Source organism: Amblyomma mixtum, chromosome 3 (genome assembly GCF_055824585.1).
Source record: "Amblyomma mixtum isolate Tamu chromosome 3, ASM5582458v1, whole genome shotgun sequence".
In the NCBI taxonomy this organism is placed as follows: Eukaryota; Metazoa; Arthropoda; class Arachnida; order Ixodida; family Ixodidae; genus Amblyomma; species Amblyomma mixtum.
Window position 1 is genome coordinate 253,703,391 of NC_143014.1, and position 18,073 is coordinate 253,721,463.

Below are 18,073 nucleotides of genomic sequence, written 5' to 3' on the forward strand. Positions count from 1 at the left end.
GGTGGGGCTTCTGGAATTGGCGGCTTCACTCACTGATGCTTTACACAAGTAACGCTTACATTTTCGCCAAGTGACGCAGTTATTGCTATCGGAGCAAAAAGGTCTATGCGTTATGAGCGTGTGAACTTTGGAAACGTAATATTTACAGCGCCGAACGGCTTTTTTTATGGCCAGCTAAATAACGCTCACTAATGGGGGCGTTGTATTGGAGATGCTCATCCCCTATGCAAGCACATATTAGGCAGTTTCCTTCATATGCATGTGAAATTGGGCATGGAGCTTTGCCGAAATTCTGAATAACAGAATTATGACTTCGTGTTTGCTCTCGTGTTGAGCAAGTAACGATATGCAGCCTTTTGCTTAAAAGAACTATGGAGCTAATGCAACAGAGTTCGCTAAAAGTTTCTGTGCCCGCGGAGAATTGGTTTTATTGAGCTGCACTCCAATGTTCGCGCTTTTCAACGCCCTCATACTGACCTCCTATTCTCTCGGCCTAGGTTTTCTTACCAGGTGCCTTGTCGCATTTTCTGTGGCGGCGAACACAAGCCTCCTACTAAGGATTGCAAGTAAAAGCTCGGACGCCCACGCCCTCCGCTTTCTCCACGGATTGCGGTTTCTAAGCTTGGCGTGGATTGTACTCGGTCATTCCTACGGCACAATATCGGACACATTTTGTAAGTTATCCACACCCATTGCATTCCCTATGTGTTTACTTGCTCCTGAGAGAATTTATTTCCTTGATATTGCTTCCATTATCTCCTTGATATGTTACAATGTGCAAGCAAGCTGAAAGTTTGACCGACATGCCTAGAAGAATTCAATCGGAATAATCTCAGGCAGGATATTTCTCGCAGCATTGACCCAATAATCAATGAAAATGGTGCCCATGATATCACATGCTCAAGTTTGTGGGTGCCAATGTGGCACTTGTTTGTCCTGGATTCAGGACGGAAACACAGCTGTGAAGAGCAAATGCTCCACCAAGAATCTTTCCCAATGACAATCAGGTCGTTGCTGAAGCAAACAGGTGCCTCGGTGATCAAGAGAGAAGAAGGAAAAATGTAATGAAACCGAAAACACGTGGTCGTGAACGAAGGGCCTCTGCAAGGCCTGGCAAAGGTCCCATACGAGGAAGAGGCGTCGGCCTTACGGATTTTATGATATCGTCGAAGGCATCTCTGGCTTCTAATTCAGTTTCTAGTGCGTAGTACGCCGGCACAACAATAAAAGAAACGACCCTAGATAACGGAAGGAAATGGCAACATCATAAAAGAGGCTGGAAAATTGCTCCGGTTACGGCTTCAAAGAGAGATAAGCAAGGTAAAAATTGTTCGACCATACCTCATTTGCGCTATATTCAAGTAGGGTGCACATTTTCTTTTCTATACATCATAAAGCTATAATGAAAACCAGGACGTCAAGCACAAGCTCAATTCTATCAGTAGGGCAGTATGGCTGTAAATATGGAACTTCTTTTTTTTCTGAGAATTCGTTACCATGGTAAACAAATAAAGGTATTACTTGCCCTTTGTGCTCGCCATGTCTGAGTACAACGCATCCAAAAACTGGTAATGAAGACATCATGAGCTGCTTCCGAAGAGATAAGGTGACCGCTACTGCTAAAGCAACAGAAAACAATATCGTTGACGTAAGCGTAAAGTGTGCAGTCGACCTAGGCCTTGCTAATAGATTCTCAAACAAAAATGCAGTGGCATTGGGCGAAAAGCTCTCATCTCGCTTTCAGACTGTGTAAAACGCAACGCTCAAGCTGATTACGCGTGAGCTTACTGCAGACACTTTGGGATTGTCAGCAGGTATTGCTGCCAAGAAGGCTTGAGTTATAAAATAGCATTTTCTATAACGAAACGCATACAAGTTGCTTAATATAAAAATGCTCAATTTTAATACAGTTTGATTTCATTGAAATTCGAGATTCGGGTAGGAACCTTGGATAGTTTCAGCAGCAGCACCCACCTCATGGACACAGTGGTTGCCGCTTTAAAGAGTGAATTAAACAGCCATGTGCAGAATGTTTGACTGTGTTGTACTCATAAAATAAACATAACAAAATTTTAAAAAATTCATTCCATTGTGAAGGGCAACTTCTACTGCCTAACTTATGAATGTGTGGTATCTTCTTTGAAGAGTAATTTTGATCTCCATACTTCTTTTCTGTTGTGCAGCTGGCTTGGCCAACAACATTAAATATTTCGAGAGATGGGAAAACATGATCCTGACAGCAGGTTACCTCAGCGTTGACACGTTCTTCTTTCTCAGGTGAGTTAAGTGGTGAGTGGGGCAGGCCATTTTGGCCTACGCTGCAATGCTCTCGAAGGGAACGGTACGCCTGCTTGTTTAGCTTTAAGAGAGTGGCTGCACACGATAATAAATGAGAACAGTCTTTGAGCATGCCCCTTCTATCTTTCACATGTAAATGCAATCAACTCACAAGATTCATAAATTCATAAAACCTCTCTTGCTACCGTAAATTTCGCGGCTGGCTTGCGGGCAGCTTTCATTGGAGTGTCATGACTAGACGATGGGGCCTCCGTGTCGTGTTGGCTACCAAGATTGGAAAGCGCCTGTCAGTGAGGCGATCGCGTTGCGCACATAAGTATAGACGCATCTCGCCCCTCGGTACTATGACTTTGAGTAAGCTGAACGTCCCTGCATTTAACTATGCAACTTTTTCCCCAATATTTCTCATAAAACACGGAAGTCCCCATCCTACAAGTTGTTTCTGGATCCTTTCCGACCGGAATTGACGAGAGGTTCTGCTCACCATCGCACAATATCATACCTTCTGCTTATAAGTACTTGCTCTGCAGTGGAAGTTCTACATTGCCGTTCTTTAAACACCAGTGCTTTACAAGCTACGTTTAACTATCAAAAAAGAGTGGAAACGCTATCATTTTAAGATATCCGCACAGCATCACTGAAGAGTAATGTGGGCGAATCTTGATGGTACTTGCACAGAAATTACAGAGTGAGCCCTAACAAGGCGCGTCTGCATGGTGAAAGCGATTCGTCCGCGTGTATTCTCCAGTTATGCAAAGCCTTGAAAGAAACACTGCCGTATCAAAAGAAACAAGCAGTGTGAGATGTAAAACAATGACAGTAATAAGACCACACGGTCTCTATATTAAGCTTGAGTTTTCTTTTTCTTTTGCGGCACTTGCTCATAGCATTTCGACTCGCAGGGCGTAGGTAATCTCCAAAATACTGGCAGTACCTATCCGCGTATCGTCGATAGCGGGAAGACAGCGGCGTTACGAATAGTGCGGGATTGCATTGGGCGTGCGGATTCCTGAGTAATATGCAAGAAAATGACGCCCAAATTTGCGTCAGCAATGTCAGTCTTCGTGAATCTGGTCGCGGAATTCGATATATTGACAGGACTGAAAACAACAGTGGACGAGAAAATAGTTTAAAAGTAGGAAAAGAAGTGAAAATAAAGTTTGAAATGGATTTAAATGTGCTTGATTAGTGATAGTTAGTTGAACTAAATATTTTGATTTACATAGAATAATTAGTTAATTTATTAGAAGCAAATATCGTTGGACGGTCGAATAGGCTTGACATGTGGGCGGGAAAGCAGCAATGGGGCCAAATTTTAAAAACCAAAATGCGTGATTGAGGTGAAAATGGGTGTAATGAAAGTGAATGTGTATAATTAGAATGTTTAAATAAGAAAAATTTAAAACAAAGTGATTGTAATCGATAACCGTAATCAACGAGGATGATTAATCGGTAGCAATTATTGACAATTAGATCACTAATTAATGTGGTAATTCAGAGGAATGCGATGCTAATTAAGAGCAAAGAGGGGCGAAGAGTATCGAAGGGAAGCAAAGAGGGGCAAAGAATATAAAAGAGACGCAAAGAGTATCAAAGAGAGGCAAAGAGAGACAACGAGTGCCGAGAAGGCGTCATAGCTTTCGCATTCTCCCACTGCGGGTTGCCGCAGGGATCTCTAGCGTTTTCTTTTTATTTTATTTTTTTCACAAAGATTCTGCTAGCGAAGTTTTTTCTGTTCCTTCAACTTCTTTTAGTAGAAATAGGCAGACGTATGGGCACGAGAATTACAGTTTCATCTTTATTAAAAGTTCTCCGACTACCAATGAAGTCGCCGGGTCTATTTAGCTGCACGGCTCGTATTATGTTTCCGCCACTTCAAAATTCCATTGACAATGGAGGGCTCCCCGCCTTGTCCGTTAAACTCCTACATCGCCCCGGGTCCCACATGAGCTCAACCTATCCTCCTTCGCTGGAGAATGCTACAGCCATGAGCGGGTTTGCATGCTTACTTATGACCAAACCTCCACAGTACAGCAACTGCTGTGCTTCCGCAATAAAGGCGCAATTCATTTTACTGTATTTTCCTTTCAGCGGTTTCTTGATGTGCCACACTGTAATCAAACAGAAAGCAAATGGATGGCTGATATTTGTTCTGGCCATAATCCGCCGGTTTATCAGGTAAACGTTTCGCTTTCCTTGCAGGCGTTTCTTAGAACCACTAACTACGTTTGTTCGCACATTGTTTGGTATAATATTACTATTCGTGATCATTTAAGCAATTTTAACATCTCAGTGTCTTGTTCTTTCGAGAACTGAAAGCAGTATGGGCCAGCAACGGCTCGGGATTGAACCTCCACGCCACGAAAAGCCTATATTAATGTAATAGCAATAATGCTCGGCGTCGGTGTTGTCAGTTTTGAGAGCAACATCAGGTAGTCCTCCTGCCACCTAGGTCACGTAGCCTTGGGTCACGTAGCTTCTCAACCTTTCTCCCGTAGAAGGTGGCCCCCTGCCAACCTGATTACGATCAACCTGCCCACCGTCGCAATTAAACAGATGATTAGTCGCGAGAGCTTGCTCGGGAAGAGCAACCCGAGTCTCAAAGGTCCACCTGGCTGTATTTGAAACAGCCACCTACCATGGCATTGGCGCATCGCTTAACCACTGCACCACTACACCAAGAGTGCTGTCAGGTCTCCCCGCAATCTATGAATGTAAAGCTGAGGATGACCAATTCTTCACATATGGACATGCAGGCTAACGCGATCTACCCTTAAGGCGGAGTTTAAGTATCCCCTCAAATATTTGTTTTCTCTTCTCTGCGCACACATTGCTGATACAAGGCCATAGAGCCCAGTCCAGTGCGCCATGTCCAGGAAAGAGAAACAATAGCCAAGTTGTTGGCCAGCAATGACTTACTTCGCGTTCCAAAAGTTTTATGAATTATGGCCATGAAGTAAAATTTCTTGAAGGTCTTTGCCCTTCACAATGTTTTGTTGGTTAAAAGAAGGACATCAAATTATTAAGAACTCGCCAATCTGTCAGAATGACAAAAAAGTGTTCTGCATTCCAAATGCTTGACCTGCGATTATTAAAGTAGCGAATTTCATGTGAGTAGAATTACGGATTTTGTGTAAAAGCAAGGTGTTCGCGATTTTGCAGGCATCGCTAAAGAAGCAAACGGGGAAAAATTAATTGCTTTAGTTTTGGTTGTGATTATCAGAGGAATTTTTAAGTCTTTTACGTCAAAGCTTAGCACTTCTTAGCTGCACTCTTTCTTAAACTACACGCCACGCACGCTCAGTGCCCCAACACGTGAAATGAGAAAACTTGACGCCAGGCACAATGCTGAGAAGGTTTCTCTCACCTTACAGCGTCTCATCATAATCAGAGATATTCCTCGTCTTCGTGCGGCCAGCTTATTTCAAAGCAGCTTATGCGCCTTACGGAATTTTCAAAACTATGCTTACGTTACAGAAGTATAGCGTGAATCGCACCCGAGAAAATTATTCTATTTGCGGTCGTTTAGGAAATCAACCTTGAAGCGGACGATTCCGTTTTTCTTATTTGAAGGCTTTATCGAATTTGTCTGCCAAAGCATGGGGCTCTGGTAAAGGCTCGTCATGTTGCACGAGTTCCCATAGAAAGCATTTTTGCTCTCATTGAACACAACATATTGCCAGCTAGATACGAACGTTATAAATTTTAATCACCATATTTTTCTGCGCACATTTAGTAACTGATTCAGGATTTTTGTGTTAATGGCAATGCCGATGGTTTCTGAACGGAATTTTCTTTCAGGGCAACAGTACCGCTGTTCTTCGTGATCATGTGCATGTACTTACTGCCCGCGATTACATCTGGACCTGATGCAAAGAGCTTCTTTGACAAGTTTTACTACGAGGTTAATAATCACTGGTGGGACTTACTGCTGCAAGTTCGGAACTTTCGAAAGGAAATCACTTTCGTGAGTACAGTTCCCCTTACGTCATGCTATTTTTTCTGCATGCATGTTTTAATATATTGCACATGCGGTGTCCGATGGTCCGATACTGAAGAAAATAGTATAGGTACGCTTGAACTTGAAGTGCAGCGACGCAGGATGGTACCTTGGTTGTTCAGGCATTAGAAAAAATGCCCTTTGTAAACATACATGCACGTTACATCAACCAAAGATTTATTAACTGGGTTTAAGAAATTTATGAATCAGCGACGATGATTATTCTCTCACTTTTTTGGGTTGTTACCATAATCTACGGCCAAAAAGAGCTTTAATTTTCTGTCGCACGTTCGTTTCGAAAAAAAGAAACTATGAAAGCCTAGTATTGAAAACCGTGTATTCAGTGCAGAACTAGTCTCTTAAACAAAATTGTACTGTCTGTGTAAACGACCTTTATTTGTTCAGTTACCAGTACCCTCTCATTCTTTTCAGTCAGTGATGGCGCACATATGGTATTTGTCAGCCGACTTTCAACTTTTCATAGTGTCCCTGGCGGTTTTTCTTCTGCTTAAAAGGTGAGTAGCATTCACTGGGAGAAACAAAAAAATGCGCACAAAATAGATCCCAAAGATTAGCCGGTTTCCTTGCAAAAAAAAATCTGGAACACGGCGTCGGTAGCTCCGAAAACGAAAAGAAGGCGCGGGACTGTGATCCATTTATTCTGCGAGGCGTGTATCAGTTACACACCGTTCATCCTATCTGCACTCACTGCTGTGGGCACAATACGGGAAATCCAAGACAAATAAAAGAGAAAGCGTAAGATACAATACAGAAACAAACGGCCCTGCCCATTCAGCCTGTGTTTCAGGGCTCCTTTAATATTCCTGTACGCAATAACTCCAAGAAAAAATTTAGAAAAGTAATCGGTTATTTAGCATTTTTGCACTGAATATTTATTCACCAGCTATTCAACGGCAACGAGTCTCGACACCATGGCTAACCTCTCAGCCTGTGGCCTTAGTTATTCTCTCTATTCTCTTATGATCAAAGTAGTACTGCTCGTCTGCGCTCTCTTTTTTTTCAGCAGCAAAAATTTCAATTCTAGCTCTTAACAGCTGCAACCTCCTCTCAGGATGTCACGGTGAATCAGCACACAAAATTTCTACCCTGATGCTAGGCTAGAAAGTATGCCATAAAATTTGGTGACCTCTAATCAGGCTCGCTGTTAGCGACCGCGCATTTGCATGCTATAGCGACGACAGCGGTGACAAGTTTTCTTCGAAATATGGCCTTTTCACTGATAATTTCATTTCGTGCAAAATTCCACTGAAAGCGGAGCTTTACCAATAAAAAGTAAGCAGCATAAACCTCAGCTGCCCTTGGCTACAAAGCGTGAACTTCTGTCAAAAGTATAGAGGCCGCCGGGTTTGCTTCGGCACTATGCAGTCATGCCCCTTGTGCACTGCCAGCATTAAAAATCAGAACGTGAGAGGTACCCTGTCCCCCCTCCCTAACCTCCCCTGTCCAAAGGTTAGGATGGTAAAGGCTGCTATGAGAGCCACACTACATTGCTTAGAAAGAAACGCCTAGGGCTGCATGTCTTTCAGAAATGTGCCCGCTTTTTGGCACTACCGGCCCTAAACCTATTGTCACGGGTCGTTCAAACGACGCGGGTCGTGGGGACACTAGAGGACCAGGACCACAGGAGAGCAGGCGCCAGAGACAGTCCGAGCGGTCGCGGCCGGGCTCACGAGCGATTTCCCACCGAGCCTCTTCCTTTTTGCTGGCGATCGGCTCCCCGCTGGTTGAAGATGACGTTAAGTGGAAAATAACAAATAACACACATGACACTATGAGGAGTTGCCTAAATTAAAACAAAGAAGAGAAGCCACAATAAGGAAGACATCTTGTGACTTGAAGCGGTTTAATTAAAGTAAGCCGCGAATTACGAAACTCAATGCCTAAAACTCTCAGATGCTTGGCACTGCATTATAAATGTTTATTACAGCCCAACCTTCATTTTGCCCCTCTGATTCTTGCAAGACGCCGAGCAAGGTCGTTTGCCCAGTAAGTTGTCCGGAAAGCTTATCCAATTGGCTTGCAAGTTCAGCAAACAATAACGCTCTTTCTTCACGTGCCTCCAGCGGGCCAAAAACACGAGATGCAGACAGTGTAGTCTAAAATTAGTCTAGGCATTTAGCATGTGTTTCCTGACGTTGCGGTTACCACCTTAACATATTAAGTGATGTCTTCGGATTCCTGCGTCAAGCTTCGAACGCCTTACAACTGCAGGTAAAACGCCAAGGTATATGGCGCGTTTCAGCTAAGTAGGACAAATTTTTTAAAAAAAAAAGGCGTCATACGAGCAGTATACTAGTCGAGGGCCGTAGGCATTCGTCTTTATAAGTCGGCATATTTTTCTAATCCGCTTAATTTACTATCTTATTCCGATATAATAACTAACCATTTATTGTTAACTCCCTAGCTCAAAGCCTGCAGTGCAAATGTTGCACGGCGTACTGTAAAATGCTCATTTCAGTTGCTTACTCCATAGGAACGTAAGGGCGCTCCGTCCCTGTTCAGCTTAAAATAATGCCTGCAAGATTTAAAAACTGCTAAGTGACTAAAACAGACGCTTGGTAGAGTAGGTAATCAATGATTGCTAAGTGACAACGAGCTGCTACGTTGCGAAGTTGGCGCCTTCAAATGCACCGCATTGGAAGGAAATGAGTTCCACAAAGCCACAACGAATGAACCCGACACCAGTCCCTCCGATGGTTCCGCACTGGACGCAGCGCTTAATTTTCGTGGCGGGGTTGGGGGGGGGGGGGGGGCAACAACAAGAGAATGAAATAGTTGCTGTGCATGTGGCTGCTTTTATCGCGAGTGGCGACTTTAGTTCAGGACTCCAGCGGCTTCGGCGTTCTCCCAAGCCCTCGAACAAGGGCGAGTTCTGCATGCACCCGTTCTCACTTGTTTTGTAAAAATAATGATACTGCATTATAGAGTCTGCCACGTCGGACTCCAAGGAATATACAGTGCTATGCCGTATAAGCGCAACGGCATGACCACTCCCTTGCTGCAGCATAATGCTTCTAATAAAACCGAGTGCTCGCGCTGATCGCAGGCCTTTTATTCATAGCGGTTTTGCAGAAATGGGTTCCTTGAATGAGGCCACCTAGCCATGCAAGAATTTTCTAACAGGGAGGCTATATTTCAGTCCCGAAATGAGGAACTACTCTATATGTACTTTGAGGAAAACAACTGAAATGGTGACTTTCCCACAGGCTTTACAAATTTCGGACAAAAATTTATTTCTTATATCAATGTCCATTACAAAGTTAGTCGCTTTAAAGTTATTTAACCTTATCAGAACGACTGCACAGCCCTGCACTAGGTGGGTTTTAACATAAGACAAACTTTTTTCTCGAAGCCTTGTCTTGCTTAGCTCAAACACGCCGTACGTATCACTGCACACCAAAATATATAGAAGACGGTCAGCATCCACCGTTTATACACACGAAAAGCGAGCCTGATCTTATTTCTGCTTTCATCAAGACATTCACAAGCACTTCCTAGAGACGGGATGCAAACTAAAATGATCTGCATGTTTGCCACTCCTCGTTTTCTCACGTCTGCGGGTCCTCCACGCCGAAACGTACGTTTTTGCTGCTTAGTACTGTCACGGACATCTAGCTGTAGACTTCATGTTCCGGCGCCTGCCCATTAAAGACCCGTGATAACCCGTTATTCTGAATGGAAAAGCTCATTAAACATCTTACTTGGGCTGAAGCTGCCAGAAAGCTATTCAGCCTTTTTTGCGAATGCTTCGTCTTGACATTATGAAGTTACGAAACAAAGCATGGATCGCGAGAGGTAACATTCATGAATGCGAAATAGCCTATTGTTTTGTTGTGTGCAGTGCTCCTTTAATACCCTGTGATGGAAGTTTATCCTTTTAAGAGTGTAACTGACCGTCGAAGGTACCGTGTCAATCGTGACGTCACAAATTCAAGTTCCGTGTCGCGAAAAATAAATTTATTTACAACCTTCTGGACGAAAGAAGCGCCTCGCTGTTGTGGACAAATGCAGCGGTAATTTCGAAGGGATGAGTTATTGAATATCACTTCATGAACGAAATTTTCGGCAGTCCCAATTAGGGCTCGTTTTTTGCGTTCACGGAAATTCGATTAGCTGCACACCGCACCCTATGGCAGCTACTGATGGATGCAATGAAAGGCTGGTTCACGGAGAAACACCTTACTTTATTGTCTGAATACAAAGGTAGAGTATTCTTGGCCAGAAATGGCACAAATTTAGCACTTGAATGCGACAACTTTTTCATAAAGCACAGTGAGTCCCAAAACTGCACATAGCTGCCGTTCGCAGAACGCAAATGAATACTAGCTAACTTGAGAGTATCATACAATTTCCCATCCAAAATACAAACCAAACCGAGGCGATTCGATTTTGACGGCACGACTTCCAGAGCCAAGATTTTTATCGTTCTTGCATAGACTTCCTCCGAGTGACAGTCTGATGGGCGGAATGTTAAGGCCGACATGAGATCGACGTATGCACCATGGCATAAATGTACGCCCTCGACAGTTGTAGGAAGTTCTCCCTTCAACGAAGGCAGGAAAATAATAAAGAACAAGGCGGAGGGCGGTAGTGCACGTGCAATATCTTTCTCTTTATTTTCAGCAGGCCAAAGGCTCTCTATGGTGAAACTTAACTGCTTTGGCGGCGATTGCTTGTTAATTAGCAAAAACTTTAAACGTGCTCTTTATTTAATATTGCACTGTAGAACCACGTTTGCGTGTTTGTCGTGCATGTCTTTGATGCTGCCAAGGAAAACGAATCATAATAGAAGGTATTTCATTTTGGGGGGTGTTTTTTTTCTGACGAGGAACGGAAGGAGCGTGCATTTCATTATCATGAGATAATGGTCTGCATTAGAGTGATGGCGCTATAAACACGCCAAGGCACCCCCACCGCTGACCTCCTATATCTGTGGTCATAATCGCCTCCACTACAGGGGACATGACTTTATGTTCGGTGTCCGCTGCACGTAAAAGCGTGAATGGTTCGTGAAGGGCAGAAGGAAAGGAAAACAATTTTGAACGCCCTTGGTCACGACAGCGCACGAATCAGTGAACATTGATATAAGCAATATTCTTCAGCGCGCGGCGCGTCTCCTAAGTGATATATGTTTACCCCTGTGCCCATATTAACGCGAGAAAGCTCCTGCTGTTTGCCGATATTTATCTGGCGCTCTCGGTTCGCGCGGCGACAGAACGAAGCAAGTGCCTCTGCAATACTGAGATCATGATCGAATGCCCACAATACTGCAATTAACGCAATGTGAAAGTGCCATGCCTGGCCAGCCACGTTCGTCGACACAGCTGCAGGCCCTATGCAAGCAAATGTCTCCGGCTGCACATGTAGCCTTAGAAGGTTTTCTGCTCGCCCTTCGCAGTATGACTGCCCCTGTACTCTGGCTGTGGTGCTTCCGACCTCTCTTATTCTAAGGGGCTGTTTTACCAAAGTATGCTCCGGCAACAGATACCTGTTCAATCTCTGAGATAGAAAGCAGCTGTGTAGAGCCCGTTTATTGGGATCTTGTAATCTGGTTGGTTGTACGATAACATTAAGTTTGTTTCGGTTTCCATCGGAATCCATTTCAAACCCTTCTAGAATTCGGAATGAGTGGATGGGACATTGAGCAGTTGTAACGATAGTACAACAGCCACCGCATAGTGTTGTCGCGTCCGGTATTGCAAAGCCAGTCATAAGTTTTGTAAAATGAATCCGAGTAGTAATGGAGGAGTGCACTTAACGTCTACATTCGCGGTAGAGAACCGTGTCTCGTCTGCGGTTTCCCACCTGAGCCCCGCAATTTTCTATAGGCTTAGGATATAAACGGCGCGCAGGGTGATTTCCTGAGCGTCGCTGCATACGCGTGCACTGGATACATGGCCACGTATGTTATCCATGTTGTTCTGGCGGTCCTCGAGGACGAAGAAAAACGCTGACGAAGACTTCCCGCTACTAGCGGTTCCAACATATATCAGCCAGCTTGGGTGATCCGTTGCTGAATACCGTGGATTTTCAGCATTTAAATCACCCATGGAATGTCCGGTCGTGTAAGTCAAGGTACTGTGAGGGGTCAATGATGGTTCTGCGACGCACTCCCCCCCCCCCCCCCCCCCCCTTACTTAAATTTGTACTTATGCAGATGCGGGTTCGCTACGGCAAACCTTTGTAACTAATGTGGAGAAGTTGAAACAACATACAATTTTCTACTCTCTTGCCTGCGGTTCGCATTTCAGAAAAAGCAGTATTTGAGGTCCCTCTTTCGAGTTTAGGACTTCCTTTGTCTTCTGTAGGACGGAAAGCTGGCCGAGTTGGTTTTCAATTGTACTAGCCATACTGGCGCAGCGCGAAAGACCGAACACAATGGAAGGCGGGACAACACGGCGCTGTGTTGTCCCGCCTTCCCTTGTGTTCTGTCTTTCCTGCTGTGCCAGTATGTCTAGTACAATCACTTTGTTTCTACCAGTTCTTCCATCGTTCGGTGCGAGAGGTACGGGATTATCGTTAAGCACTGTTTCCTTCCACTTTCAAGATTACATTATTGCGACTGGTCGGTTGCCTTGTTTGTATTTAAAATTCTACTCTAGTTTTTTTTTCTGTTTTTACGCCGTGCTTCCGTTTTCCTGTAATTTATTTACCTATCCGTACAGTCATGGACAAAAATTTGAGGGATGTGGTTTCACGGAAACACATTTATTTAATTGTGGTCGGGGAAAGCAGGTCAGCAAAAGGATTTAAGCATAAGCGGACATGCTTGATCTGTCCTCTGTAAAAATACCGGATGACCGAGTAGCAAGGCGACGCAGAAATAATTTTCTTTTTTCCGCCAATCTCAATCAAGCAGACTCTTGTCCATGATTGTACAAACCTGCAGCTCCCGAAGGCATTACTGTATGGGTCAAAACGTGCATACTGCTAGCCGCCAGAGTAATAAAAATATAAAAAATAAATGAGAAAAAAAACGCGCATATTAGCAGACCCAAAAGAGGACGTATGTACACAATATCGCATATCCGATAGCAAAGGCAGGAATGTTTTTTTTCAGATGAGCACTCTGCAGTTTGTTAAGGCAGTGGATTCCAATCGTCGAATAGGAATAAAAATTGGGTGCTTGCACCCGAGCGGCCTTTCGCTTGCCAGATTTTTCACCCATGTTCTTGTCTACTTCACATGAAATGCGGGGAAACGAATTAATTTCTTTTTTTCTATTAATAATTTCGCCGTGATAAGTTTTCAAAGCATCTATAACAGAAAATGCTTTCGACATGTACTTAATGGGCCAGGTGCCGGGATACTTTAATGGGAGTAATACTATGGTGAAACTGTTTCCCAAGGTAGAAGTAGAGCAGCAGAGTTTGTATTACTTCTAGCATGTGCGGCATAAAAAAACTCTGCCTCTCCCGTAACCGAGAGAAGAGTAAGCATGAAATGTTTACGGGCATAACACGAAGCGTACGCGGACACGACGAGACGCAGGCCTGACAAGAATGTATATGCAGAGTGTACGAAACTGTCTAAAGTGCGTAGAGGCGAAAGCGTTTTCCGCACCACTTTGCCTATGTGACACTGGTGACGTCACCACTGAATTATGTTACACATAATTGATGACGAAGTAATGACAAATTACAAATTAGTGACTAATTACTGATTAATGACTAAATACTAATTTACTGCTAATTAATGACGCTTAAGCTTCGCCTTTAGGAGTGGAACGCGACAGCGTGTTGTAGCGCTGCCAGGCAGTCCACGGAATGCCACCACCCGTTCGGCGCGATGCCTTGCCCTTTGAATGCGACGCTTTTTGAGGAAAGGAAATTACGCAGTAATTCTCTGTCATCTCCGTGGACACCCGAAACCCACCGTACAGGAAGGGAGGAACGCCACCACCCGTTCGGCGCGATGCCTTGCCCCTTGAACGTAAGGCTTTTTGAGGGAAGGAAATGGCCCAGAAATTCTCTGTAATCTGGGTGGACACCCGAACCCCACCGTACAGGAAGGGAGGAACGCCACCAGACGTTCGGCGCGAAGCTACCGGCGCTTGTATGCCGGTCCTGTAGGAGGACTTAGAGGGTCTCGTTAAATCTCGTACGGTGCCAGGATGCTCTCGTTTCAGTGCCGGAATGAGTGGAATTCAGTGCCCGGATGTTGGCTCTCGGTCTCGGCTTGACGTCATCACACTGCCGACCACGGGAGCTAAAAGCATTTCATGCTTTAAAAAAAGTTCGTGGATTCCAAACCACAAAAGCATATTCCAGTACATTTAAATAGCTTAGCGCCAAAAAAAAAAGACAAAACAAGGCGAGAGAACGACGGCAGTACGCAGATGAGCGCTACTCTCTTCTCACCCTTCAGAAGAGCGTTCTCTCGGCTTCAGTTCGTCTTTTTTTGGCGCTAACCTTTTTCAGAGAATGTCCAACCAACTAGCCCAGCACCCGCTATTACTAAAGCATATTCCAGTACTCGCCGAATGCAAGTTGAATAAAAAAGGGCCATTAATTTAAGGATGCAATTTTGTGATTTCATTTTATAACATTTTACATCGTACAAGCTTTATGTGCAGCATAAGCGACCTGCTGTTCCAAGAAACATCAGATTAAAATCAACTGCAAAATGTGTACACTCGGATACTATTCAGAGTCTGAAGGAATGTAATGTGGTTCTGACCAGACAGGGCGATTCTGCGTTTAAAGGAAATAAATTGGCGTGCAGTTTGAGCTTAAAACATTTTACACCACTTCCGTATGCTATCCAGTTCGCTCTCTAAATAAGAGCAAGGAGTCTGTAGATCGCAAAAAAATTGCTTGAAAGAATGTTGTAAACAGACACAGGAAGGTTGTTTTCTCCTCATTAACTTTCTCTTTTTTAACACAGCCACCGCAGGTGGCTCACCGCAGTGTTCGTCCTGCTGTCGCTTGTGGGATGCTCGGTAGCTACCTGGCAAGTTGCTGGAACCCATCTCAACCCGTTCATGGTGGCCATGACAGAAACCGTGCCGTAAGCCTGCGATCTCTTGTGCTACTTGACGGTACCAACTGGTGGTGGCGCTGTATGAACGTACAGATGGATTCTTGTACCTGCAAGCCAAAGGAGATCATTGGCTGGTTTGGTATAACGGCGTATCACACTGGCGGCTCCGTTCAAGCGCTGGGTTATCACGAACCTGTGCAACTTTTCATAGGTGCTCCGTTATGAGCCGCGAAAATGCCTAATTTGGAATCGTCGCAAAGAGCAAGTTTGCATTTGTCGCGTACAAGAAAGACAGGTGAGTCTAATATTAAAGTTAGCAATTCGACGCTTTGTCGGATTAATGCAATCTAAGTCCGTTCTGCCGACGCCAGGATGTGCAGCTCGATGGAGCTGTACACCCCTTTTCAGCTTTTTAGCCTTTTCCACCAGTCAACTGCCTCAGAATACTTCTTGAAGCAATTGTTACATCTAACGCAAGTTTTCTTATACGTTGATAAGTCTGTGATACCTGCACATACCTCATTTGATAGCTTTTTACGATTTCAGTTGTACAAGTACGAGAGGTCGAAACGGGTTAAGAGCTACGTCATTATTTATTTATTGATCCTGAGAACCTTTACAGGCTATTACAGAATTTGAGCAATGAGAATAAATGCACATTCATGACACGTAAATTTCTGCAACTATAGGAATTTGACGCAATGTGGAAAAAATTGCACTCGTAAAAGAAAGCAAAGACAACAAAATGATTCATCAAGTAAACGGAATGCATACGTTGAGACAAAATTCTTGCTGTAAAAATGCGCTATGGTAGATATGATTTGAGGCCCTCAAGAAATGCATCAACGCCGTCACTCCGCACGACGCAGTCAGGCCGCATATTCCAGTCTTTAATGACTGAAAGGAAAAAGCTGTATTTAAAAGAATCACCATGAGAAAGTGGAACAGAAATATACACACTATGGTGCTTTCTTTATGCTTAGTCGGGGTGCATAGCAAACTACTGTGATGTGTTAATATTTAAGTGATCATGAATTTGTAGGAAAACAAAACTTCAGCCTTTCTATCTTTGCTCTGTACTCTACAGTTTCAAGGTTTGCTAATCTACATACTTCAGGCGGCGAATGTGTGCGGCACTTTTTCCTGTAAATAAAAAAAGAAGCTGTCCTTTGAACTCGTTCAATTTTTGTTTTGCTAGATGTTCCCATTATCAAGGACTGGTCTTACCAGGGTCCTATAAGTCAGCATTTTTACTTTGGAAATTGCACTGTGGATGTAAGCTTAGTCCCTGAAGTGACCTATAAGCTTTGGAGCACATTATCTATGCGTGGTTTCCAGCGTAGATACGAAATGAAGGTCAAGATACTTGTGCATTTGCGGCCTATTCACATACCTACCTAGAATGAAGTAAGAATATTTTATACCATTTTCCTTTCTGGGAACACACGTTATTACAGACTTTACCGGGTTTAGCACCATTCGCCACTTGGCGTACCAATTTTCTATTTCTTGCAGATTAGAACTTTCTTTCTCCTGGTCACTTGATGAAATAATTGCCTTCTACACGACACAATCATCAGCGAATAATCTGACTGTAACCATGATGGATTTCCCAGATCATTTATAAAAACCAAAAATAAAAGGCGGCCCAAAACATTTGCTTGTGGCACGCCTGAAACCATTGGATAGATTTATTACCTCCGAGGTCACCGAACTGTTCTCAAGAGGTGAGGTAGGAAGAAAACCAGAATGGTATTCTGGGGTTTCTGATGATAGCGTTTATTTTTGGCAGCAACCTTAGGTGCGATACCTTACAGAGATGTTTTTCGGAGACCAAGAATATTATATCAGTTTGACCACGGCAGCTAATAGCTTCAGAAACATCAGCGGTTCCTATAAGCTGAGTAACTGTACTAGCCCTCTACAGAACCCATGTTGAGAATGATGTCATTTTATTGCACTCAAGGTATGCCGCGAGGTATTTAAACACAATATCTTCGAACAACTTGAAACATGCACATCAAAAAGAAATTGATCGAAAATTGCTGACTACACAAGTGGAACCGGTCTGAAGGATCAGAATAATTTTTGCACACTTCCTCCTGGCCAGGAAGAAACCTGTGGTAATAGATGTTTGAAAAATTTTAGTAAGGTATTTTGTGATCTACTCGCCATACCTGAACAAAAATTCATTTGAAATCCCATCAGTTCATTCCAGGGCATTCCATTTCTACAGTCATTCAGAGTGCAATTTCAACTTTTGTGCTCATGTGAGGGATATACACAGGTTGACAGTTGACAGTTATTTTATTTTCTTTTCTCACTATACTGCCGCCGCGGTGGCTCAGCGGCTATGGTGCTCGGCTGTTGGCCCGAAAGACGCGGGTTCGATCCCGGCCGCGGCGGTTGAATTTCTTTGGAGGAGAAATTCGAGGCCCGTGTACTGTGCGATGTCAGTGCACGTTAAAGAACCCCAGGTGGTCGAAATTTCCGGAGCCCTTCACTACGGCGTCTCTCATAGCCTTAGTCGCTTTGGGACGTTAAACCCCATAAACAAAAAAAAATTTCTCGCTATACTATAAAAGGCTGTACTATAAAAGGCTAAAGGAGAGCAGTGCCCTTTGTTTTATTTATTTTTCAGTGTTTTATTGTTTGTTTGTATGTATTTTCTACTTCCTGGCAAGCAAAGTATTTGAAACTGCACAAAATGGCTGCTAACGGAAACGGGCGAACAGTTTCACTCATCCACTGTCCTAGCGAAGGCTGCTGATC

At 43.8% G+C, this 18,073-nt stretch overlaps 1 protein-coding gene across 1 annotated transcript in view; it reads left to right on the forward strand.

Moving 5' to 3' along the window:
- LOC149354394 (nose resistant to fluoxetine protein 6-like) overlaps positions 1-18,073 on the forward strand; it is a 48,050-nt gene that overhangs the window by 17,427 nt on the left and 12,550 nt on the right. Inside the window, exons 6-11 of the mRNA XM_089575978.1 lie at positions 498-674; positions 2,184-2,277; positions 4,390-4,476; positions 6,100-6,265; positions 6,731-6,813; positions 15,206-15,328. Of these exons, the coding sequence (XP_089432104.1) occupies positions 498-674; positions 2,184-2,277; positions 4,390-4,476; positions 6,100-6,265; positions 6,731-6,813; positions 15,206-15,328 (730 nt within the window). The remainder of the gene's footprint in view (positions 1-497; positions 675-2,183; positions 2,278-4,389; positions 4,477-6,099; positions 6,266-6,730; positions 6,814-15,205; positions 15,329-18,073) is intronic.